Raw genomic sequence first — 26,793 nt, forward strand, 5'->3', positions numbered from 1 at the left:
AAAAGGAAGTTCTGGATGTAGAAGAGTGCATTTAAGAAGACTGAAGGGAGTTTTGTGTGCTAGGAACTATGCAGTTAGCTTAGGTGATGTTAGGTATATAGTAGCAGAAGGAGGAAAAGAGAGGGAAACACAAGAGCGTATGTTTCAGTGTATGAAGCTTCTTCTTGTAATCCAAAACACAATTGCTCCAGGAGGAAAGAATACTGAAAACTGAACAACAGAGGGAAGACTATCAGGTAATAATCTGTAGTGTGAATGGACATGGGAGGTGTCAACCAAGTTTTGGAATCACAGAGGAAAGTGTTACTACGCCAAATTATTTATTTATGAACTGAAAGGCAATAATAATACTTGATAGTAGATAGAAATATTGGTACCTTCAAAATGTGCAGTTGTGTTTTGAATCCTCATTAGTAAACAGAATAAAAAAACCCAAAAAACTAAGATTATCAAATGCCTTGTCAAAATATTTATGCTTCTACAGGACTTTATCACAGATTTCAATACAGGATATTCTAACTGCATCACGTAAGAAAAAGAAGCATCTCTCAGCAACGACCTAAGCACCAACTCTTCTGAAATGACTTTGTTTCTTCTATTTATGGTATTCGATAAACTTCAGATAAAACCTTAAAAGCTCAATGCAAGAAGGACACTTTATTGTTATTGTTGACTGACTGGTAATGAAATAATTCCAAGAAGTACAGGATATTTTGCTGCCATTAATCTCATTCTTGATCTACATTTATTGCTTAGGCTAAAACATTATTTAATAATGTACACAATCATATTCTTGACGTTTCTTTTTCCTTACTCTTTTGCTTATGTATGACAAACTGCTGAATGACAGAATTCTGACATAACGCATAGATGTTACTTGAAAGAAAATATCTCATATATATATTTTGATGCATCTGATGAAGCAAACATTAAGCATACAGAGCAGTAGCAACTGCAAGTCAGACAACTGTACCATGGGTATCATTCTTAAAAGCTGCAGTTTTATTTTACTAAATTGTCTATGTTAAAAACAAAACTGTGCCTCGTGTGGAATTTCACTGCATCAAGTGTTACAATATTTTTGTTTTCATTAAAAGCAGAAGATTGCATGTACAACAAGTGTTAAGAAACATGACAATAAATTAGAATATAATTTACAAAAAGCAAAAAAAAATAATAATAAAGTAACAGTGTACCACATTAATACTGAGTATAAAATAATAAGCAACTAATCACAATAATACAAAGGTAATTTCAGTCTGTATTATTAAGGATATCTATGTAACATTCACTCCATTACAAAGTTCCTAACAAAATGGCCTATTTTGGGGTGTACACACCTTAAGGGGTTTATCTGTAGATTTTTCTTTGTTTTGATCTTCTTCAGCTGATAGCATTGCTCAGTGGAAGTACTGGCACCAGACTGATTTCTGCATTTAATATTCTACTATTTGATTCTAGGCTTGTCATATTTATAGCCTACACAAATAGTCCTATTGTCACTATTTAGGAATATAACACTATTTAGCTTAGATTATGTAGTTGGCTACAGCGTAGCAGCAGCAATGAACTGTGCTGTGGAAACCAATTATTTTTCTTTGAATTAGTCTGAAGTGTTGCTTAGTTTGTAAATCCACATACATTCTGTTTTGTTCCCTTTAACAATACAATTCAATGTTGCTCCAGGGAGTTCTTTAAATTCCAGCCTCAGTGCTGTTACATTGAGTAAACATGGGACTCCCTAGTGTTCTAGCACCAGTAAGAGAGCAAAATGTGTCTTTGGAAACACGCCTTCCCATTTTCATGTCCTAGGTGAGGTAAAAAAAGCATATAAAAAACCCTTTTCTTGTTATCTGAAAAGACACATCTGATAAACACAATCATGCCCTGGAGAAAACCGGACCCTGATACAGAGAGGCCTCTTGCTTAGAGAATGCCATAGCAATGCCTTTCTCTTTTACTGTATTTTTGACTTAACCAGGGCATGCTAGCACCAAGGTGTTTTGTCAAAAGAACATAGAAAGTTGATTCACTTAACTGAGAAGGACTACAAACTGCCCCTGATCCATATGTGCAACTCCCAAAGGCTGTTTACTGGTGTCAGTTTTAACAGGAGTTGTTTACATAGTGATGAGAGCAGCAGATAAGCATACATGAATAAAGGCAAGCCGACTGAAAATGAGTTTCATTGGTCACAGGCATAACAAAATGAAAATACTGGCAAGAGGTAGCAGATGACAAAAATTTGATGCTCATGAATATGTGGATTATGCAAAACCCCACTGAGAGATTGTCAGTATATTAGGGGGATTTCATAGTACGAGTCATCTTAATAATATCTAGTTTCCCATGTTAATTCACATTAGTAAATATTGTGCAACACATTTGACTTGTTATTGGTAAAATACACTGATACACTTCACTCTCATATTTTGAAACTATTTTTCACTGAAAAGTGTACTTTTTTTAAAAAGTGCTATTTGAGTTAGAATTTGTAACACATTATTGTTCACATAATTTTAATTGCACTACAACAAAGGAGGCATAGTTGGACACAAAAAGCACATTCATCAAGTACCTGCTGCAAATTGCAAGTGTTCAAGTACAATATATTAATATAAACAAGTACCCACTTTTCTTATCTCCTTGTTGAGTCTAACTGAGAAGTGAAGGGGAAGAAGAGTATGACATTATGCTTTTTTAATCGTATATTCTTGAATATGAATTGCCTAAGTAGCTTGGTTTCACATTTAAAAATGCAAGGTAATTGGTTAGCATTAAAATTATGTTTATATGACGTAAGTGGAGTATGGCAGCAGAACAGTTGGAATAGTTAGAATCATATGGAATCTAGCTAATAATCCAGAGACAGGATCTTCTTCCAGTCTCATACTGAAAGCTGCCTCAATTTTTAAATATGATCCAGCTTGAAATGTGTACTTGGCCATTCAGGTCAAGGTAGCCAGACTCATTTCTAGCCACCCCTTTTCCAGTGTGCCTTACCCCTAATAGCCTGGCATGTATCCCGGCTCAAGCACATTCCTGACTTCTCATTTGAACAAAATCTATATATCCCCACAAGTCTTTGGTTGTAACCTTGTCTACTATGATATGGTCTCCTGAACTGCAGACTCACGTATTCTTCCTCATAAACATACCCTTCCATTATGGTATCAAAGAAGGGAACATCTGGAATCCATTTAACTTTCAGCTTTGCAAAGGATCATTGTTATTACACAGTAGGCTTATCTTTTGCACTGATATTTCTTGGTCTTGGAGAATCTAAAGTAACGTATAAAAGAGATCTGGATGCCCACTAAGTTGTTTCTTCTTTGTGGATAGTGATGTAAACAAAAGTGTGCTGGAGTCAAAGTCCTAAATTCTAAGCACGCTGTACAGTAGTAGTGAAAGAGCTGGCAATACAGTCTTCACCACTATTGGAGTCTGCCTTCCCCATGGAAATGAAATATGTTCCCTTTTAGTGGACATCTCGGTTTCGCTTGTGCAATGGTAAGATGGGTATAAAACTGCAACACAGATTTCATTTCATTTCATAGCACACTTGTACTTCATGCACCACTGCAATAACTGTTGCACCTTTTAAAATAAAGTCCCTCATGGTTGTTCTACTGAGTATAGCTTTATATGCGACTCACAGCAGTGTTCAGAAAATATGGATTACTCCAAAAGGAATTAGGTGGAATGAAGGAAAAATACATATTTTTTAAAAAATTTCTGCTCCTTAAATAATATTTCCAAACTCATTCTATAATTTAAATTGTGGTGCTGTGTCATGAGATAAAATAGTTTTCATTTTTAAGCTAAGACTTAACATTTTTTTGATTCTTCTTTACTTCCATAGTAGACCAAGTCATAACAGCTACATTTTAAACAGTTTTAAATACAAATGGATTCAGTGTCATTGCTAAGTCCATAATAAAAATTATTTTAATGGTCCAAGGAGGTAAACAGACTATTGGATTTAGTCAAAAGAACACAAATGTTCCACAGTAAGCTATTCTATATGTGTTATGTGGATCTTTCCAATTTGGCATGCCCTCCTTATACTGTGTCCAGCACTTTGGATGAATAAATCCCACTTCACAGAAGTTAAAATAATATTGAAATCCTGTCAGCTGGGGCTGACCAGTGGTTACGTTTTCCACAGGGTAATGCATTTCCAAGGACGTCAATCTAATTCCGCTGTGTGGCTCTCTTCAATAGACGCTCTTCCACAATGACAATAACAAGGCACATTCTCATGCTTTCTGTGGGTCAGTGTCCTTGGCAGGTCTTGCAGCACATCTGTCTGAAGTATGCACGACTGCAGAACTTGAACTTCAGCACCAGTGGGCAATATGCCACTTTGTTCACATCTTTGCACTCTAATAATTAAAGGTATTAAAGATTAAAAAAAAATAAGAAATAAAGAAAATTTGAGATTTAACACATCCGTGCTCTATCCATCCACCCTGCTATACTTATCCATCATAGTGCACAAAGACATGTATTTTATAAAGCCATAAAAGTTTGCAGAGCTTATCTCCCAGGCATTTAGAAGTGTACCCACTTTGTCTTGAAAGAATTACCATTTATTGGGATAAATGAACATTTTAGACAGATAGGAAATATGAGTCATTTTTCTTACAACACTTTTACAGCTTCTTTCTCAGGACTTACTTTATTCATCCTTCAGAGGTTATCCAAACTCTAATGTGATTTGCAATATTTGGTACCATGCCTGTGCATTCGTAAGAAGCCTTGAAATAGTATATGCATAGCAGTGAACAGGGATGGGGAAAACAAAGAATGTTATGAATAATGACACAAACAGTGTGAGTTCAGTGACTTCACTGAATTTTGGATTATACTCTAGGTTTGGTTCCATTCATCCACACTTTCTTTTATGCAAGAGAAAAAGTCACTTTAATGCCTATAACAGACATAGAAGAGCTTTTCGTCATACTTCCATTTTCCCTGTAAGCTGGGCTTACTGCCTCAGCAGCTACACTGGCAGTTAACTTTCCCAGAAAGAGAAGAATTCTGTCTGCCACATGGAGGTAGGATTCCTGCATTTCCATCCTACACAAGTTATATGTAAAGTGACTTGTTGGTGTACATTACATGAGCATTACTGGAATATACCATGCTTCTCCTTTGGCACAATTTCCTTTCTGCAGAAAGAAGGTGGTAACAGGGAACAGAATGGTTTGGTCTATGTTCAGTTCTTACTCTAGCTGGAGATGCGGCATAATCTGAGAGCTCTATGGTACACTTGGTACACTCAGGTTATACAGCTGAGATGTTGCTACTGGAGATTTGCTTTACACTGCAGTAAACGTGGCAGAAGTCTGATAAAGGATTTAAATCTCCAGTTAAAAGCATGTGCACACTGTCTTCCCGGCAGACTTTGGCAAAGAGCTTTGCTTCATAGGTAGGAAGATGGAAGAGATGTATAATGAGAAAGAGCAAAACCCTCAAGTTTATGTTGCAAAAATGATGTGGGAAGAATGAAATTAGATGAACTTCTCACAAAATAATTTATTTCAAAAGATTCTGTAAGGTTGCATTTGATACTAGTTTCCCTTAGCAACATTTCTCAAATTACAACAGCTCTGAAGACGTGAATAAAAAGGAGAGGACCTAGCAGTATTTTAACCATTATCATGTTTTGTACTGATTTAGTACCTAGAAGTGAAGACTGGGGGCCAGGATTCTGTTGTTCCAAGGCCTAACAGAACAAAAGTCCTTGATTCCCAGGTGTCTGCAAGCAAAGTATGAAAGAGACAACAGACAAACACACCAAATAGGTAGGAAAAACAAGAAGTAGTAATGTAACAAACCCAATAAGGATGTACAGTCCTTCAGTTATTCCTATTTTTTTTCCTTCTATATACGTATTTTACATCCCCAAAAGACAGGGTTAAGATGAGAATTTTTACTTTTTAAACCTAGGAATGCCTTAGTGTGTCTGAACTTAAGGGAATGCACTGCATGGTATTTCTTATCATGGCAATATGCATGCTTCTAGCTAGACAAGTAGAGGCGTGAAATGATTTAAGTTTTCATTTTATTAACACAGATATAGTACTTTCACTGTAATTGTTTTACTCCTACTATTCAATATGTTAAGCACAACTTTTCTAATTTTTAATTCTCAATTTGAGAGTTGGATGTCAGGAGAAAAAAACATTGCTCATAGCTGGTTGAAGCACAGACATACTTCTCTATCAGCAACTGCACCCAGTCACTGTTTTATTTTGAAACCTCTTCTCAAAAGAGGACAAATATATTCCAGAAGTATTTCAGTCTCCATGTTTATGAAGACTGAGAACATAGGAGAGACAGTGAATTATTAACAAAGTGAGGAATAAAAAGGTCTGCTTGATCGTGATGAGATGTAAAAGCTCACAAAATCTTAATCTCATACATATTGCTTTTAGTTAAATACAGGTAAAGCTGCTAAATGCATTTTTTGCTAAAAGTAGGATTTGGAATGATCCTATTTCATATTTCTTTACACTTTTCTTCCTCTTGACTAATCTGGACACTGTTCAGCCACTGCCTTTTGGACAGAAGTGAGACAATATCCTGGATGGTGCCCACAGATTGTGTTTTAAAAATCAGTTTTGAAATAGATATGGTGGGTCACAAAGAAGCATATTTTTCACTGTGGTTGAATGGAAGAGGGTCAGCAGAATATTTTTTGTTACTAGTAACTACTGTCAGTAAATTGCAATAAACTACATATATTAATGTCTTCTTTCCTGAATGTTGTGGTCAGATCAGACAACATTATAATACCATGTATCACATGAAAGTAATAAAATCACAGGATGTCACTGTGCCTTCTAAACTAGAGAGGTTGTAAAGGCATACTGCACAAAATACAAGGGAACCGAAATAACGTAAGATTGGATTATATTGTTTATCAGGTAAAGTTTCAAGAGGCCTTCTGGAGTCTAGATTCAGCAGACTTAGAAAATAAAATCATTGTGAATAAATTTCAAATCGTGTTACATGCTGCCTATAGAGCAAATGTAAAGCTACAATGTTTGCTTCAAAACCTTGTCTACAATACTCTAAATGTCCAACAAAGAGTTTAGTGAAAAAAAGAGCTAAAGGAGATGTTTTGTAGTGTCACAAGATATATCTTAGTTTTATTTTACTAATACTATACCCTTAAAATTTTTACTATTATTTTATGTAAACAACCTACACTTTCCCCAAGAAAGTGCTTCCAAGCTGGACCAAAATTATCAATATACAGTGGAGCAACTCAACCTTCCTGAAGAATATGTACATTTTTACCTTGGGTTAGAACAACTATGAAACCATGACAAGTTTTTAAATGGAAAAGTAATCCTCTCAACTGCAAACCATTGATTAAGTGGCCGAAGGTAACTCTTTCCTACAGTGGGACCCAAAGCACAAGATAGTGCTAGTGGGTAGCATGTGGACAAAGGCCCTATGTGCAAACATATATGCTCTGCTATGTACATGCAGTCCCAAGGGGAAGAACCTTCCTTCCCTGAAGCTCAAAATACAGGCACAAAGTACACAACCTATTGTACCTAAAGAGAAACAGAAGCATACATAAAGGCATAGAGTGCCCTTTTCACAAACATCATTGGCAAGGAAATACCAGCACTCAAATACTTCTTGCTTAGATCATGATCAACACATCATATTAAATGGAAAAAAAAAAAACAATAACAAACACTGCTACACCTGGTACATGAAAATGAAATACAAAGATACACTAGATACATGAAAACTCCTTATGTTTCTGAAAGACCAGATTTTATTTTTAAAAGATCTGAGATCCATTGTACTCTTTAGAATTAGTCAGTTCTTGAAATCCTAGCAGCTTTCTATTATCTCTAGTACGCCAAAAAAGATATGCTTCGCTGCCTAAAGGGTATGACCTTACTAACACAAGAGATGTCAGCTTCTCTGTTGTCTAAGGATTTTTAAGACCAAATGTATAAGCAGAAAATGTGCAATACGTGCATACTATTTTGCAAATACAGTTTGTGCTTCTTATATTCCATATTTAATAGTAGCTCGAAAACATTAATAAGTGAGGGTATATACTTAAAATATGTGCAAAAATATTGAATAATATTGAATAAAATATTGCAAAAATATTGAAAAAAATATCTTGAATACACTTTTTTTGCTGTATTTTGGGATAAGTCACTCTTAGTAGTTCATGCAGCTCGGTTCTTTTGAAAGGATACAGATATTTCAGATTCTTAAGTGAACTCTGAGACTGCATTTACTTGAGCCACTTGAGCCACTTAACCACTTAGAAATAATCAGTGGCTTCCAGTAAATACCATCTATGTGAAACAAAAACAAGGTGCCAAGTGGCAATGTGACTGCTGAGAACATATCTACTGGTAAAGACTGTACTGTATCTTCTTCCTCTTAATTCCTCATAGATTTTATTAGCTCAAGTAAAGTACAGTGCTAATGAGGCTATATGGCTGTCAGTACGGAGCTGGCCAACTTAGACTGCAGGTCAAGGAGCAGAAGTCCATCTGGAATACCACGAATCCCAAAATTTTTCCATGGAAGAAGTGGGTCCCTGGAAAACAATACTGCCAACAACCTTGCTTTTTATAGTTACCCTGAAAAGCTCCACTTTAAAGTCCATGAACACCCAGAATCCATATGTCAGACAGAAACTGCCTGATGGCATCCATCTATAGGAGATCAGTGTATTTTCCTGATAATTTTTAAAAATTACTAATGCAATGACAATAAATAATGATATGAACTCTTAATCTTGAAATTAGGAAGAGTCTGAGACTTAATCATGCCCACATAAAAGCACTTTCCTCCCTTTGGAAAAGCAATACTATGTATGGTTAGAAAAAAAATAATAGCCTTTGAGTTTTAAAGGACATAAAGTTTCCTAGACTGAAAATAACTGCCTGAAGATTACTTAAGAGCACATCATAAAAATGGAAATTAACGTAATCAGGTACAAGCCTATTACGAAGATGTATTTCAAATGACAGCATGGGATGATAAGCCTCTATTTAAAATTAAAACTTCAGAACTATAAGTTAACATTCTCATAGACAATCATTAATGTATTTGTGGTAAGTCATAGGCTGGTCAATGATATAAGAAGAGTTTTATTAATAAAAGAATACAGTAGTATTGACCAACTTACTTCGTTCTTCCCAGATTAAATTATATTGAGATAGTAAACTTACCTTCTGTGTTGGAAATGGGAGTACTGTCACATTTACTTTCACACTGCTGCATTGATGGAGGTCTATGTGTTTCTGAACAATCACTGGATGCTTGTCCGGTATATGAGAGGCACTGTACTGTTCGCATCTGTTGCCCAAGACCACACTGTGCAGAACACTAAAGATAAAATGTACACGAAAGTGAAACAACTTGGATCCAATTTTTAAATATAAAACAAGATAAAGGTTTCACATTTAATTAGGCTAAATTATTTTCATTACTGGCTTTTATTCATTTATTTTCTTTATTGAGAAAAAACTTAGAAAATATGAACTTATTATTTAATAGCATGCCATTAGTAATAATTAAGATGCAAAAACATGATGAAGGAAACTCAGTATATCCTCAGAAACACTGCAAAACTGGCAGCACAATTCAGCCTGAGCTGTAACAACTTAGACCCTCAATACTTAAGCATATTTTATGTAAGATCATAAAGCTCTCTAAATTCTTTTTGCCTGCTATATATCTTTCTGTACAGTACAATATACGAATATTGTAAATGGCTTTGTATTTCCATCAAATTTCTCAAACTAAATTCTATATGTTTTAAAAATACAACAGCTTGAAACACTGCTGTATCATAAATTCCCTTTTCATAAAACTGTAGAAAGGACTAGCTTATTTATAAAAAAAAAACATTAGGAAATTCATCCAGTAGAAATTAAATTATTGTCAATAATCTTTATAGTTCAGCAAACTATTACCTGGCACCATATTTCAATCTGAAACAAACAGGAAAAGCTTATACTTCATTCATGGGAACTACTTACTCATTTCCAGCAACATCTTTACCCTTAGACGGTGCTAGACTGATGGATAACCTGTAACAGATTAATGGCAATAAATATCTGTATGGACTATCTTACCTGTCCCCAGTCTCCAGTAACCCAGCGAGGAGGAGGGCATCGACCTAAACTACAGCGGATGCGGACTGGAGGTTTGCTCTCCTCTTGGCATTGAGCAGCTGGAAAAGTTTTTAAAAGATCGCTGCTTTTGCACAGAACAATTCGGTGTTTAAATCCGGGGCCACATTTTGGTGTGCACTGAAAAAATATTGATATAAACATATAATGAAAATTCCAGTAAAACGGCAGTACATTTATCAAAAATGTTATTACGGAAAAATAGTAGAATATATTTATGTTCTTACAACTGAACTATAATTTTCCCAAGACAGTAGTTTTAAAATGCTCAGAAACACAAACAAGCTGGCTGATGACTGCTGTATTAAGCTAAGGCTTTCGCGTGTTTTAACTTGATAAAAGTAGATTTCCTTTTTTTTTCTTTATGCAACTATATTACTATTTGGTTCATATATGAAAACTTTTAGGTTAGTTTTAAGAAAAGCTTTGTTGCAAGGTAAAAAGGATTGCCACATGTATTGTTATGAGACAAGCTTGGGTAAAACTCCGTTTCGCTTTTTTTTTACACAAATCTTGTGTATCCTAAATGCACCTCTACTAGAAAACTAACGGAAAGCAGAGAAGTAAGATCTGTACCTCTGGCTGAAAAGCAGAAATAATTAAATATTGATACTAAGTAGAGAGTAAAACAGAATGACAGCGAATATGTCAGATCTTTTGCATCATAATCATGATTCCTTGGTTCTGGTCCAAATTCCATGGAATACTGCATTTATTTTTTCCCACAAATATTTCACATAAAATGTAAAAACATTAAAGCAAGAACTAGAAGAAAGTGCCCTTTCCTAGATGAGAAGGACTTCGACCTTAACTAGAGCGGAGTGCTTAAAAATCACTTGCACTCAATTTCCTCTTCTTGGTTACTAAGAATTCTGTGAAATATCAACAGGAGAGAGAAGGCTGCAACGATCTGCCTGCCACTGCAAGGGCAGTCTACAGATTAGTGATTAGTACACTTTGTGAAAGACAGACTTGAAACTTGTTAGAGTTGCACAAAGCAGTGTTCTGCACTCTGAGTGTTACATTCTAAAACCTGAAATACTACAAAAATGCAAACAACCATCTAGCACAGCAGACTTAGACTGGTAGCTACTGCTCTATCTCATGTAGAACTCAGTTCATTAGACATGCTCAAAGAATGCCTTCTAAATTGAGACCTCTGGAGAGGCTATGTAGAAAAGTGTCTAGCATGTGAATCACTGTGTGGCTTTGGGGAGAGGTTGGCATGCAGTTTCTCTTGCGTGTCAAGACAGGCAAAAAGTAGAACTTCTGATAATCAGTAACATAAATGTCAAAATCCAATGTGTCTATAGAGTTTCATAATCTCAAGAAAATGGTAGCAAATGAACAAGTCTTTGAAGATCAGCACTTGAATTTAGGTGCATCCATTTTCTTGTTTTGTTTGAAGCCCCCTAAAAATTCTAGTAAGTGAGACAGACTACACCCTATAACCAGAAATGAAAGTAAAGTAAGTAAACAGGTTGCCTACAATAATACAAAATCACACACACACACACACACACACACACACACACACACACACACACATCAGTAAAATTAAACACAGCTATATGTCTCCAAAGCAAATGAAAGACAAAGTACCATACAAACAAAAAAACGCAAAATATTCTACCCCACCACAGCAGGGTTGCAGAATTTCTGACTTGTGGAAGCCATGACTAACTGTAACATGAATGCAAAGAAAATGTTCTTGTCTCTGATACAGCTCTTTCCAATAAATCCTTATTTTCTGCAGTTTTATTAACTGGAAAAAAAAAAAAAAGCAATTTACAGAGTGCAGACAAACTCAGTCAAAGCTCAACTACTGCAAAGTGTGATTTTTTTAATGGCAAAACTGATGTTACTCAAGAATCACAGAATATCCTCAGCTGGAAGGGACACACAAGGATCATCAAGCTCAACTCCTGTGTCCAAACAGGACCACCCAAAATTCAAACCCTGTGCCTGACAGAATTGTCGAAACATTTCTTGAACTCCAGCAGCTTGGGGCTGTGCCCACTGCCCTGGGCAGCCTGTTCCAGGGCCTGACCACCCTCTGGCAAAAAACCCGTCCCTAATCCCCCAACCCTCCCCAGGCACAGCTTCATGCTGTTCCCTCAGGCCCTTTCGCTGTCACAGAGAGCAAAGCTCAGCACTGCCCCTGGAGCTGCAGGTGCCATGAGGCCTCCCCTCAGCTCCTCTGCTCTGGGCTGAGCCAACCCAGGGACCTCAGCCGCCCATCACACATCTTCCCCTCTAGAATATTCACAACCTTCATAGCACTCCATGGACACTCTCTAGTAGCTTTATGTTCTCCATATATTGTGATGCCCAAACCACACCCAGTGCTGGAGTTGAGGCTGCACAGCACATAGCAGAGGGGACAGCCTCTCCCCTCGCCCACTGGCAGTGCTGGGCCTGGTGTACCTCAGAGTACAACTGGCTGCCAAGCTCATGTTAACTTGCCATCAGCCAGAGCCCCAGATCACTCTCTGTGGGGCTGCCCTCCAGCCTCTCATCCCCCAGTCTGAACACATAACCAGGGTTGCTCTTTCCCCAGTGCAGAATCCAGCACTTGCTCTTGTTGAACTCCATGTGATTAGCGATTGCCTAGCTCTCTAATTTGTCAAAATCTCTCTGCAAGTTCTCTTCACCCTCCAGGGAGTCAACAGATTCTCCTAATTTAGTGACATCTGCAAACTTATTTAGTATACATTTGAATCCTGTTCTAGATCATTTATGGAAACATTAAAGGGAACTGGCCCTAAAATTGAGACTTGCAGAACTGCACTAGTGTCTGGTTGCCAGCCTGATACATAACTTTATTTATTAGAACCATTTGAGCCTGACGCATCAGCCAATTGTTCACCCATGTTTTTGTCTAACTCTATGCCGAACATTTTCTCCAGTAGGATACTGTGAAAAACAGTACTGAAAGCTTTGCTGAAGTCTGAAAAGATTACCTCAATTGGCTTCAGATATTACATACTGCTGAGCAAGGCATTGTTAGCCTTAACTACTATACAGGTATTTTTATATTCTCCTAAAGACATTACTGAGTATTTACAGAATGTATTTGTTTCACAATTCTAAAAAATACAGAATTTCTTCTTAATTACCATTTTAAAATTATATACTTATACTGATGCTCAACAACTTTTTGCACATGTAAAATTTCTTAGTTTTTATCAAGTATTGCTTATTTTTAGTACAAAAGCAAAACTTTAGAACTTGCGCACCAGAGAAACATAGCAAGATTTTCCACTGGATTCAATGGAAGATCTGTTATATCTTCCATTTTCAAGTTCACATTTACTCCCTCAACAAAACAATCAGACATAGCTTTTTCATTGTTTTGAGAAAAAATTAAAGAGATGTATGTGTGTATCAAACACACATGTGTATACATATTAGTATCTATTATATAGGGGTTTAAATACATTATATTTCTGGGAGCACTAAACAGAAAAAAAAAATTATATTGTAATATCATCAGTCAAGACACTTTGCCATGCTACACAAGGCAAAATTTATATGAGAAAGAAGTCAGTCCTTTTTCATAATCGTGATAGAATACCATCACAACCAACTGCTTAGCAGAGCAAGAAGCTTTAGATAAGATTTTTTTGGTATAAAATTGTAACACATTTCTACTGTATAAAAGGCTGGATGTGGAAGATTCAATGTTCATAGTTCCGAGGAACAATATCATAGCACAGGTAGCTACAGGGGAATGCTTATACTTTAGAGTATTTAAAATAACTAAATCTCCATAATTAGTCAAATGGATACTATGACATGTTCGTATTGAGACAATGGTCAGACATTCCAATCAGAAATGAAGTACTATGGTAATGGTCACAAACAGCTTAAAAACTATTTATGCCACAGACGTGATCTAAGAGTCTTCAGCTGAACATCCTTTACTACTCATCCATTCTTCCTTTCTCACTCCTTCCTCTTCTGCTCCTTCCAAGTCTTAGTCATTCCTGATGTATTGGAATACATTGTATCTTCTTAGATTGGACAAGGGCCATTTAAAATCTTTTCTGCCTTGCTTTTGACGCTCAATTTCTTGTGTGAAATGCCAGCAAACAATGGAGTACAAATACAAATTCTTCATGTAGAACACGACATACATTAAAATTCACTGTCATTTCTAGGTTTCTTGAGGTCCTAAAGTGAGAAAAGTTGCTAAGAGGAACTACTTTTCCACAGATTTCAGGATACAAAGCTGACTTTCTTTTTTTAATAAAACTGACTCAAGAAAAACTCTTTTACCTTAAAACTGCATAAAACCAGAGCAAGATTTAGGTATATTCCATGAATGACTATCTGTTTTATAATATCAAATTAATCTATAAAACCTGGTACAAGTAACAGAAGATTCAGGATACAAACAAAAGCATCTGTATGTAAAATAAATGAAAACAAAAACTGAAAAACGATTGAAGTTCACACTGTGCTTTAAAAGAACTTTCTTTACAGAAAAGTTCACTAAAATGGCACTTCATTCATAATTTCTTATGGAACAAAACCAGACAGTTCAACAGTATAGAAAACTGACATTTTTCTGTTGTTCAAGGAAAAATAATGTACATAATTGGAAAAAATGTCTATACAAGTAGTTTCTTCAGTTAAGAAGAGCAGATGCAGATTATATTATATAAGCATGAAATTCAGACAGCAAGGAGATGAACTGCCTTTAGAACAGTTCAAAACACTGTGTTTTAACAGGCAGGTATTTCTACTTTCAAATACTGCTGTTAATACTTAAGCCACTATTAACTAATAATGGATGGAATCTCTATCCTTGGAGATATTCAAAAGCCATCTGGAGGTGGTCCTGGGCATGGTCTAGGTGATTCTCCTTGAGCAGGAGGGCTTGATCAGAGACCTCTAGAGGTCCCTGCCAACCTTAACCATTCTGTGATTCTGTGAACCACATTATCTATATTAATGAAAAAAATACAGTAAGAGCTCCTTTGTACTACTGGTACAGGCATTAGTACAAAGAGGGAGCCCAGTAGCCTTCCACTTTGCACTCTGAATTTCCAAAGGTTGCAACAATTTTTGGAGATAAAAGCATGTGTGCACAGAAGAGATTTGTGCAACCACAAGCACATTAACTTTCTTTACATTCAGTGATTTATAATTTATTTTGAATGAAAGACAGTTTAAAGGCAAGCGCGGATACAGAAAATGGGATACAATGCATCATGACTACATCACTGGTAGATCATTCCAACTTACTCCAACAATCTTTCATTTTTTCAGACAAAGAAAGTGTAACAGTTCTAACCTATCTGGGCTTCTGTAAAGCAGGAGTACAACTGGTTATCCTGAATAGAGCTTGAGAGATGCTACCTGTAAAAACCTTCCAGGATCAGTCATGGGACTGACCTGATTCACATTTCTTCTCAGTCCACTTAATGATGATCATACATAACTAGTTTCAGCTTTTCAGTGTTATACAAATTACTGAAATTAGCAGCTAGCACTGGTAACTAACCAATCCAACAGTATGTCTAAAGAAAGAACTGTAAACTTTGAAGACAAAAGTAATTGAAGTGCAATTTGGCAGTATGAAGTGCAAGAGAATACGCTTCCAAAAAAAAAAAAAATAAGAATCACTATTTTAACTGGTAGATCACTAGCTGAAGTGAAAAAAGGCAGATAAAACTATAGATATGACAACAGAATATAAACTTTAAGTAATCAGTATGTTATGGCTGTGGAACAGAAAAAGGTTTTTAGAGTATATTGATACACAGGAGGTAATAGTTATTTTCAGTAGAAGCAGGAAACAAAAGAACAAGGCACATGTGAAATCTCCTTTGGGGTAATGTATACAAATGTATAGATACATAGACTTCAAACTGAAATAGAACATCAGAATGTGATCAGGATTAATTCCTTTCTGATGAATTACAGCAAGAAAAGAAGAGTTTGCTGCAGATAACAAAAGCAAATAAGTATAAACTAGCATGGAATGAAATTGCATGGAATGGAATTAGAGTATTTCTTGCAACTCAAAGAGTAAAATTCAGGAATAAGTTTCCAGGAAGAAGTATGAAAGCCCCAAATAAACTCATTCTAAGACACAATTTAATCAATTTATGAAAGTAATTATTTATATGGCTGCATTTGACAGCAGAGACATAGACAGGACATAACTTGTAAGTACTTGTAAGTACACACAGATAACTTGCAAGTACTCCAAAGGCTACTTCAAGATTAAAAGAGGTGTGGCCTAAGAGTCCAGAAGAGCATGGGTCTGAAAAAGTATGAAGGCATTTTTGCACCATGATTTGCATGTGATACAGTCCCATTCATTTGTATCACAGATCAATCTGTCTTCTTAAAGTTGCACTGGTTAACATACATCATATTTAATATTTGAAGCAATGGCATGACCCGGTTTATGCTGTAACAATTATCACTGTATTTAACAAAAGATGCTCTTTCTTCAATTGAGTGAATACCGATTTTCATATCACATTCTTAGCATGTTGCTAAGAAAGGTGATGCTTTACATCACCATGGTTACTTCACAAAATACTAGCAGTTTACTTTGGCTTTTGATACTGTAAATTCATCAACTCTTCAGCTATTCACCTGTTCAAGAACCAATGGAAATGCAGATTTTTTCTTTAAGACAATCATCTGATAACAAACGCTATTCTAGTTTTTTATATTTTGTTGCTTTCTTGTATTGTACTGTCGTTCTATTATGATTAATAACAACTGGTCATAATTATCTGACAAAATAACAGAACTAGCAACACAGAAAAAAAGAAAAAAAATATGAATGATAAAAACTGGTTCAATAATCCAAATGATTCAAGTTTTGAATTTCTCATTAATAATTCATGTGGCGAGCAGCAGTAGGAAATGTACCAATATTCATTGGTCAGAGCTCTTGTCTTATTGAGCTAACATAGCAAAATTTCCTTACTTCTGACCAGTCCAAAGCGACCCACTGTGGGGGACAGGACTGATTGTTACAGGGCTCTTTCTCAATAGGCCGGTGTGTTAAACAGTTGGTATTGTCCAGTGTCTCTTCCTCAGAAGGTCCAATCTTTCTGATACAGAGAACTGTTCGTGAACGCACTCCTCCATCACAGGTCTTACTGCATTCTGACCAATCTCCTATAAACCATCTGAACAGAAAAAGTTAGGAAAGTCTATTACTGCATGTCAGAAATCGAGTAGATTATTGCAAAAACCCAGAATACAAATAGTTTCATCTACTATCACTGTTAACAGTACACCTATTCAGAGTGAAACTGAGCAGAAACTTACAAGCCTTTTTAATTCATGCCTCACTGCAATCATATATTCCAGTAAACACTATTTATTTTTCTAGAGCTGCAATTTCCAGCCTAGGCTACAGTAGTTAGAAAGGAGCATTGAGTCTGACAAAACTTCAGTTATTTAAGTAGATTTCCACTGGACTTGCATGAAATTATTAATTTGAAAATGGTCTGCAACTGGAAATCTTTGTGAACCACTGTTGCAGGTTAAAGAATACGTTATAAGCCAAGATGCTTGCCTCTCTCATATAATTGCAACAATTGATCTCAGAATTGGCCCTTCAGAGGATTATTTTTCATCTGTTTACGAATGTTATCACATGCTGCCAACATGCAAAAAACGTTAGGCATTTCAGTTACTATGGATGCTCATGGAAGTGTGCTTGGAGCAGCATCACAAAATGTCATTGTCTGAAGCCTCAGTCAAAAGTATCTGCTGCCATCCGATTTTGTTCTACATAAATTATTCTATTATGAACTTGGATCAATGCAGTTGTTTTTCTTTTTGGGCTAATTTTGAGGTGAGTCAGAGAGATGCATAGATATGTCATATTCTGCTATTATTCCAGGGAAAGAGAATCCATCTGTGACTCTTTGCCACCAAACTAATGCTTTTTCCATGGCAGGGGGAACTAGAAGCTTGCCAGAGCTTGGAAGATGCTATACTGTTAATTCTTGGTTGGCACTATAATTTGCTCACATGCATTCTCAGGTACCTTCTATGTTTATATTCTATCACAACACAATACTTTTCAGTTTTTTTAGGAAAAAAAGCCTATCAAACAATCTACTGATACAGAGATAAGAGTCCTGTATATTTTCTTAAAATGTGAAACTTCAGGAGTTTCTTACTGCAATGTGATCAAATTTAGTCCTTGTTAGGAGTCTCAAACATAATGTAACAGGCATTCACTCAGGAGGAGTTACATAAGCCTTCTCATTACCATAATTTTTGGTAATCACCAGAAGGAAACTGGAATTGTGTTAAATAAAGAAAGTATTTAACTACTCTGTTTAAAGAGTAAGCCTTACTGACTGATAAATCTTTCTGCCAAAATGGTCAAGCTTCTTTAGGGAACTATCTCAAAGATGGTATTTGAAAAGCCTTCCCCTAGACAACTTGAAAGGTTAAGGAACCAAGAATCTTTTCTTAGCAGTTGTCACTTTTGTATTTGCCCTGTGGGGAGCATCAGACTGCAGGGAGACAGGGCATTAAGCGCTTTGTCATATGCAAACATATGCTTATTAATACATAATTAATACATTAATACATTAATACATACAATCACTTTCTGAATGTTGGTGATTTAGGTTTTACTATGTTCATGGATTTGCCTGCTGTAATGGCTCGATAATCTAAAATTGTCCTGCTTTTTGTTCCATTTTTTTTTTTAAAAAGCCACCTTAGAAGTTTTTTTTCCTTAAGTAAGGGAAAAAAAAACTATGTTCGAATAACTTTTAAAACTATTTTTAGAAGTGACCATTTGTTAATTGCTAAGTCATACAAGGGATGGGATAGGGATGCATTTGGCAAAAAGGAACTGACCAAACATTACTACTTCCCAAGTTCTGATCTCATGTACATGGTTTTAGAGTTCAGTTAGTGCATTTACTTACTAAACAGTGTTATCTAAGCAGAACCAGTCTACATACCCTTGCAGGATAACCGTGTATTTACACACAGACTGTGGGGACAGTAATTTAGACCAGCTGTAGACTTTTTTGTGAGGTAGCACATCCACGCTCATACTCAAGGTGAGAAGAATGTAATAGCTTTACTTCTGAATAGATACATGACATAGGGGTATTAAGTCTGGAAGACTGCCATCCTGCAACCCAAACATGAGTTGATACTCTAAGAAGAAACTGACTTCATGAACATCTGTTGGATTTTAATCCATTATAGTCTGGTCTCCTTCTTCCTTGTGTCTTACATGCTACAGTCATACAGTTTTTTAAAAGAGGCTGCAGTATTTCTTTGCTCTGTGATATCTACACTAGTTAGCATCAATTACTTTTATGTCCAATTAGAATACAGGTACAGCATATCACCAGACTTAAACCAACCAGAGCTTGCACATCAACAGACTCCAATTTTTTCCATGTTTTTTAATTTCAAAAAGTAAGAAGGAAATGTTGTACATATCCTGAAATTATTTTCCAGTGCAAAACATCACAGTCATTCCTAAACAGATTTTGTAGTAAGATTAAGCTATGTTATAGATAGGTTCTTGCCAAATTTCCTTTTTGAACAAATGAGCTGCTGTGTTTTTAATTATCATTTCAATATATGGCAGACAGCTAACCTTAAAAACAAAACTTAATAAACTTGACCAAGTATGCGTCTAATCCTAAAGGCACACATTAATGTACAACACTGAGAATCACAAAGATAAAGCTACTTGGCAAAGCTTTTACAAATAAATGGTTTGGTATACTAAGCTGTTTCTCTGTTTATTATTTCCCTTTTTGAAGAAGCCAAACAAAATTTTAATATAATACACCCAGAAATCTGGCAAACACTTAGGACATCCTCCTAAGTGTGGGAAAGTCAACCCCCTCTCACCTCGAAATTCTTCTGTCATTAGTGCCATAAGAATGGTCTCCAATTCTGTTCTCAGCACTTTTCACCGCACCCGACATCTTAATAAACTACTTTGCTAGTACTTTTTATGTTTTACTTACAGTGCTGTCAGTGTTGCTTGTTGAACAGTTGTTCAAACACCACTGTTTCTCAGTCAAATAAGGCCTCTTCTAGGTCAAAAAAAAAACGATTCCAGAGGAACAAGAGACCATAACCAGAATCAAAAATAAAATATCCTGTCTAATAGGACTGAATCCTCATGCTAGATCAGAATTTTATGCTACATTTGATCAACAGGATTTATTATATTTTACAAAGGCTTTTCTATAAATGCAAAACAGATACATCTTAGTGATCATTAACTTACTCAGGTGGGCAAGGCTCAGTGTTGCAGGCTCTTTGGTTTTCTGGAGGCTTACTGTCAGGGTCACAATAATTGTTTTGTACAACAGAGTTGTCATCCAGCCTTTTACACACCACCTCTTGTTTCTGCACACCTTAGGATGAAATTAAACACCATTAATTAATCATTCTTACTGTTCTGCTTGTTGAGTAGAAGTATGCTTCACCTATTAATTATTATTCCCACTATCCCACTTGAGCAGGCTGAATGCTTCAGGGATGGGAATTCCAACTGACTCAATGCCCCCTGACCACAAAGAATTTTTCATTTTCTTTTAATTTTAAGCCACCTCACTGAGAGAGGATATTAAATTGCTGTTGTTTTCTAAAACAAAGAGAATATATTTATAGATTTACTAACAGATTGTTTTTATTTGTGTACTGCAAAAAATCCATTTTCCATCTACCCTTCCCTCTTGGTAAAAGACACTCTGATTTCCAAAGAAAATATCACCAAATAGAATGTAGACACTCTTCAATGCAGAATTGTTGTTGATGAACTCTGGTTTATAATAAAATAGCAATACTGGGATACAGTGTTACATTTTTATACATGTCATCCTACAAACATTTTCTTCATTAAAATAACAAAGTATTATTCATTCTGAAAGATGCAGTTTGTCTTTGTGAATGCTCATTTTGTGTGGCACTCCCAGCTCCTCTCTCATCTTGTTAACTATCAACAGGCAATTCAGATTTCATTATTATTTCCAAAACATAGTGACCTATCACTGCCAAGGCAGCATTCATTATAAGGTAACACTTCAAGCAGATTTTCCAATTTTTTAGAAAACAGAACATAAGGAAAGACACTAAAGAACCACTGACATATGACAACTGTGCAGCTCCAAGTATTGTTGTAAACAGTGGTACACAGGTCCTCCTCTTTGTTTCTAGAACAAATTGTGGACAACTGTGGATCTCCAATTCATATGCAGTTCTTAACATAAGTAGTCAGAGTACCAAGATAACAGGATTGTAGTATGATACAAACTGAAAAAAGCCTTAAGTCTTAAAACAGAAGCAATTACTGTACTTTTTTTCCAAAATCTGAAATGCATGCAAACAAACAGGGATTAAAAAATCTTGGCTTTAAATATCTGCCAAATTACTTTACTTTAGGAGGCAGATATGCAGTAAAAAAATTACTCATATAAGCATATTTTTCAGATGCTAAACAGACAACTAAAAACATGGATTTAGTTCTTTTTCTGATTTTAACTAGCTAAACAACTTACCTTTCAATTGTTTATTTTATTATCCATTAGAAACAAGAACCAAGTCTTTGCTTCCTAAAATTAGACCTAAATGGAACTTTGTATTTACTTCCAACAGTGAGTCAAGCATAGTCTTGAGATGCTTGAAGTTCAGCCCATAAGGCATCCTGCTTGGCTATGAACAGAAGTCTTCCAGTTTAAGCACACAGGCATTGTCTCTATGATGTCAGGAGACATATGGAATGTGAGACATATGTCTCTCCGACGTTACGCAAAAAATGGAAACCTCATTTTTCACAACAGTCTTGAGAATGTTATTCATTCCCTCATGAAGCTGCAGATCTAGCAGTATTAAGTTTGAGCATACAGTATTTCTGTGACAGTAGGTAATTTAGTCACTCAGGGCAGGAAGACTGCAGTTTCTAAACCATAGGTTATTTCTAGTTTTTATTCAATTACAGCCTAATGTAAAATATATAAACCATCTTGAGAGTGTGACTTGCCTGTGCTACATGAATGTCCTACTTGCTGGTTACAGATTAAGTCTCTTTCTTGTCTTACTGACATTGGTCTCATCAGTCTTGAATCCCCGGCTGCACTGTGGCCAGGAATGCCCATTAAAAAATCTCCCCTTTCCCTGTCATTCTAGACACACTGACTATTCTGTGGCACACAGCTGGAGTACTATTCTGGAGATGTATTCCCAGCTGAAATATCTTCATTCTGAAATAGGGAATTGCTATTTAATATAGAACTGCCACTGCCTCCTGAAAAATATAGGTATAATTCCTTATGTAACTACAGAGCCTTGTTAATTCAAATACTCTCAAGATTCTGCAGTCCAGATCCTAAAACATGTAAAAATGGTCCTGAATACAAATGTGTATGTTCCAAGCAATCAGGAGATGAGTTAGACTTAATCACTCAGTATGACACTTCCTATAAGCAGCCTGTTTCGCAGGTGAGAACTTTGTGTATTAGCCCTCAAAATTTTGTGCCATCTCCCCTCACCTCAAAATTACTAACCATACAGAGACCAAAAGAGACCAAATGCTGGAGTCTTGACTCTACCACAGTCCCTAAATCCCTACTGCTGGGAAAATACACCTCCTTTTTGTTTACACCTACACATAACCTTCCCAAAGTAGGCACTCTAAATCATGCTATGAATGTCTGACATCTCAAGTTATCCATAAACATCATGATCATTTTAAATAAAGCTCTATTTAAAAAAATATATTAATTTGAGATGTGTGTCTTACAGGTAAGCCAGGTAAAACAAATCAGCTTCTTTCATTTTTCTTTCCTTCTACATGTATCTGGATGTCACACCATTATACAACTGCAGGCAAAATGAAACAGTGCATAAAGCAGCCACTTTTTTCCAATTGCACCTTACCTACACAAATCTACACAAGCAAGCTAAAAAGAAAATACCATTTGCTGAAAGATTTCTACATCCATTTTCCCACTACTTTTCAATTTATGTGTTGTACTAAAAAGTTAGCCCAGTTGGAGTTGGAGACTCATTTGCATGGGGGGCCCTCTAGGTCCTCCCCACATATGCTGATAATCTGATGATTCAGATATTCACTTATGAAGTATCAAAGACATTAAAGATCCACTCCAAGATGTCGACCATAGCATTCTCAGCTGCCAACATTTAAATCAGAAGAGAGGCTTAAATTCAGTGAGATATACATTAAATAAACTTGGAACAAAGAAACATACAAGTAGAAGCAACACCCTTCTATATTTCTGGGAACCACTCTTTCGTAAACTGATCAAGCACCACCTTAAACTCAGGTACAGTTTCTTCTCTGAAATTAATACCTTTGACTACTACATTCATTAGTTGCCAATTAATTCTACTTTTAAATTAAAAATAGTATTTTAGTTTAAGTAACTGTTCTGTTAACAGAGTAAACTCTTGTAGTCCCTGAAGTGTTGGATACACCATTCCTTTGGTCAAGCTCTCACTCCTTCTGTGCATCTATTCACACTTGAGTTTATTATGCCCACAATACAAACTATGCCCAGTATTCCACAGGAATTTTACTAGAGCCTTAGCCAGTGATCATGAATACAACATGTGATATTAATCCCAGTCTTCCCCATACATCTCCTAGCACTTCTATCAAGCAAATTTCCTCAGAGCTTTCAGTATTTGTATGCTACCATTAGAACAAGAGAAGCTGAAGTCTGATGAATCACGACAGGTTCTTTAAGACATGTAGAAAGCTTAATGCCTTTTGATCTAGTAGTTTACATTTTAAGAGCACTTCCCGTCTACTAATCTTTTCTAATGTTTTATTAGTTGTAAGGGACAAGAAAAAGCATCCAAATTCTAGATGAATGAACCTACTATGCTTACTTTGTCTAAAAAATAAGTTATATATTACAATAAATCCAGCTAGTCAAGCATGACCTATCACATCACACTTAACCCTTAGTCTCTAGGATTTCTAGATCTTTAATTACATCTTGCTTCAAAATTTCAAAACTGTTAGAATTGCAATATGTCGCATTTTTCTATACGTACACACACACAAACACAGTAAGAGATGATTTTCTTCACTGCTTTACTACTATTTTTGTAAAGACATAGCAAATGTAGCAGGAAATAGAGGAAAAAATGTTTATTAGGGTAGCCCCTCCCCTGTAATTTCTTCATTAGATTGCTGTCAAATTTAAGTATTTGCAAAGCTGTGAGAAGATGACTCACTTTAAATTCTACTATGTAAATATTGCAGCTTTAAGATATAGCCAACAGATGAGAATAATTAAATTCAGACTTGAAAACCTGAGTAGAAGGATTATTAATTTTGAAATTTTCTACTCAAACTTTACCATGAGAAGGAATAGGATTCAAAAGGTCTAGAATAGATATTGCTAATAAGCTGTCACTGCTAGTTGGCAAAGAATTTATGTTCAGCTTTGGTGGAGCTTATCCTTTTTTTAACAAGCTGCCTTAACTCTCTTGGTGGCTAATTCAATAGTATGTTGAAGAAAATAATAGCATTTTCTTCAAATATAATTGCTTAAAAATTAGAATTACATACTTTAGAATTAGGCATTTTAATGAAGCACACAATTCTAAAAAATGTATTTATTAGGCAGCATAGATATTAATGTTACAACTTCAGTAGATTTCCTACAGGCACATTTCCCTCCAGCTCTGGCTAAAAACTGGCAGCCTCAATAAACTTATTTCTGAGGACTGTGGAACAAGAAGGCATTCTGAAGCACTATGAAGACAAAGTATCACTGTGCTTAGATTTTTTTTTTAAATGCAACCACCCAAGTTATTTACTGAACTGTGGTCAGGTAGCGTATCACCCATAAGCGTTTATCACTATTCACTCACATGGTGAGGAACCATTAATCAATGCCAGGCAAATACATTAATTCGGTTATAAAATGTTCTGCATCATCTTACCACATAGTATGTGATTTGCGATACAAGAAACATAGGTATGGATTAAGGAAATGTTACATCACTGCTGTCTGATTAGTATTACTTAAAATAATATCTCAGAAACACAATTCAGATTCTAAATTAAAAAAAAACCAACATCAAAAACTAACAACAACAAAAAAAGGGAAAGCTGGAAATGTAATTTTATGCAAACAACAGCTATAGCATAGTTAAGCCCTGTAGGCCTTGAAAAAATATTTTTAAATTACTTGCCCTATGAATATATGGTCTCTCTTCAAATAACCTAAAAAGCATAGCTAAACAAGTTCATTTAAACTCCTGGAGGAATAATTACAAGGAGTAAGACAGAAACACTCTACTTTCAAATATACAAACTTATGGTTTATCATAAAAGACATAAAATGTCCTCATGACTGGTCAATGCAATTCTAACAGAAAACAAAACTTCAGTGGTTTATCAACCATATTCTCCAGAGAATTGAGATGTTTTGCAGATTTCAATTCATAAATAGTCTGCATGACTTTCAGCAGCCTAATTTTCAATTACGTGGAACACACTTTACTCTTAAAACTGCAGGCATGTAAATGCTGTATCTACTTTTTAAAAGTAATCCCCCGAAACTGTGGTTTGCAATTGTTAATTATAAAGGTGCCAGTACTAATATATACTGAATCTTGCATCACAAAAACTAGTGTATGCTGGTTAACCCAGACATACTTTCTGAGCTCACTCATCAGATCACAAGATGTTCATCACAGATGGAAACTCACATTTTCCCTGATGAGGACAAGTACGTTTTACTTGTCCAAAGGTAGTTTCATAATTCATCTGAGGGCATGAAAGAAAAATGCAGTAGGCACTGCACTGTAAGAGCCACCATCAGCAAAGGATCTGGACAGCGACCAGTTTACTTATAATAACACACTGAGAGAAGTTTTGTTTGCTTGTTTGTTTTTTTAAAATGAGTATGTAAGATATTTTACTCATCAGGAGATGAACTCTAATTGAATAAACAAAATCAAAATCAATACTTTGGGTACTTGGTAAATTCCTCATAACAAATGCTGCCATTTATGGACAGATTTTTATTAAGCATGGAATAAAATAAAATAAAATAAAGTGGGTGCATGCACTTATTGTGGTTTATTCTTGATGTAAGCAAAAGAGAAAATATACAGAATTCTTTTTTTCGTCATTTGTTGAATATTTCTAAACAATACCACCAGCCTTATACTCCTTCCTTAACAGTATTTACAGATCAGGTCAAAGTCATAGACTTGCACTTGGAAAGCTACAAGTTATCACATAAGAAAAGACACACTTAACAGTAAACTACTATTCTGTGATTTCCAAGTTATAAATTTTACCCTTTTCTATTATAGCTCTTTTTTCTTCCCTTTCCAGCCCCCGTTTTATTTGCTGTTTCTGTGTGTTTTAGTTTTTCCCTTTCTTGGAATTTCTTGTTTACTTAATAGCTTTTCTTGTTTATAGTTCAATAAACAGGTCATTAAAAGAGTCTCTTGTTACTGTCATCAGCTTTTTCTGAATTCCACTGACCATTTTATCCAGCCAGTCAGCCCTTCTAAATTCCACGTGGTCTCCCCTATTCCACTTTTTTCTGTCTAGATAAATTTGCAC

The 26,793-nt window shown here is 35.6% G+C and overlaps 1 protein-coding gene across 8 annotated transcripts in view; it reads right to left on the bottom strand.

The window, feature by feature from the left end:
* ADAMTS6 (ADAM metallopeptidase with thrombospondin type 1 motif 6) overlaps window positions 638-26,793 on the bottom strand; it is a 175,254-nt gene continuing 149,098 nt past the window's right edge. For 6 of the 8 annotated variants that reach the window (XM_021380767.1, XM_021380766.1, XM_021380771.1 and 3 more), the window contains 5 exons: window positions 20,464-20,593; window positions 17,155-17,359; window positions 10,140-10,316; window positions 9,231-9,387; window positions 638-4,385 (listed from right to left, as the gene is read on the bottom strand). In XM_021380767.1, coding sequence (XP_021236442.1) covers window positions 4,276-4,385; window positions 9,231-9,387; window positions 10,140-10,316; window positions 17,155-17,359; window positions 20,464-20,593 — 779 coding nt within the window. In that variant the 3' untranslated portion in view covers window positions 638-4,275. The other 2 variants (XM_021380769.1, XM_021380772.1) reach the window with 2 other exon arrangements.

The sequence above is a fragment of the Numida meleagris genome, chromosome Z, assembly GCF_002078875.1.
Source record: "Numida meleagris isolate 19003 breed g44 Domestic line chromosome Z, NumMel1.0, whole genome shotgun sequence".
NCBI lineage: Eukaryota > Metazoa > Chordata > Aves > Galliformes > Numididae > Numida > Numida meleagris.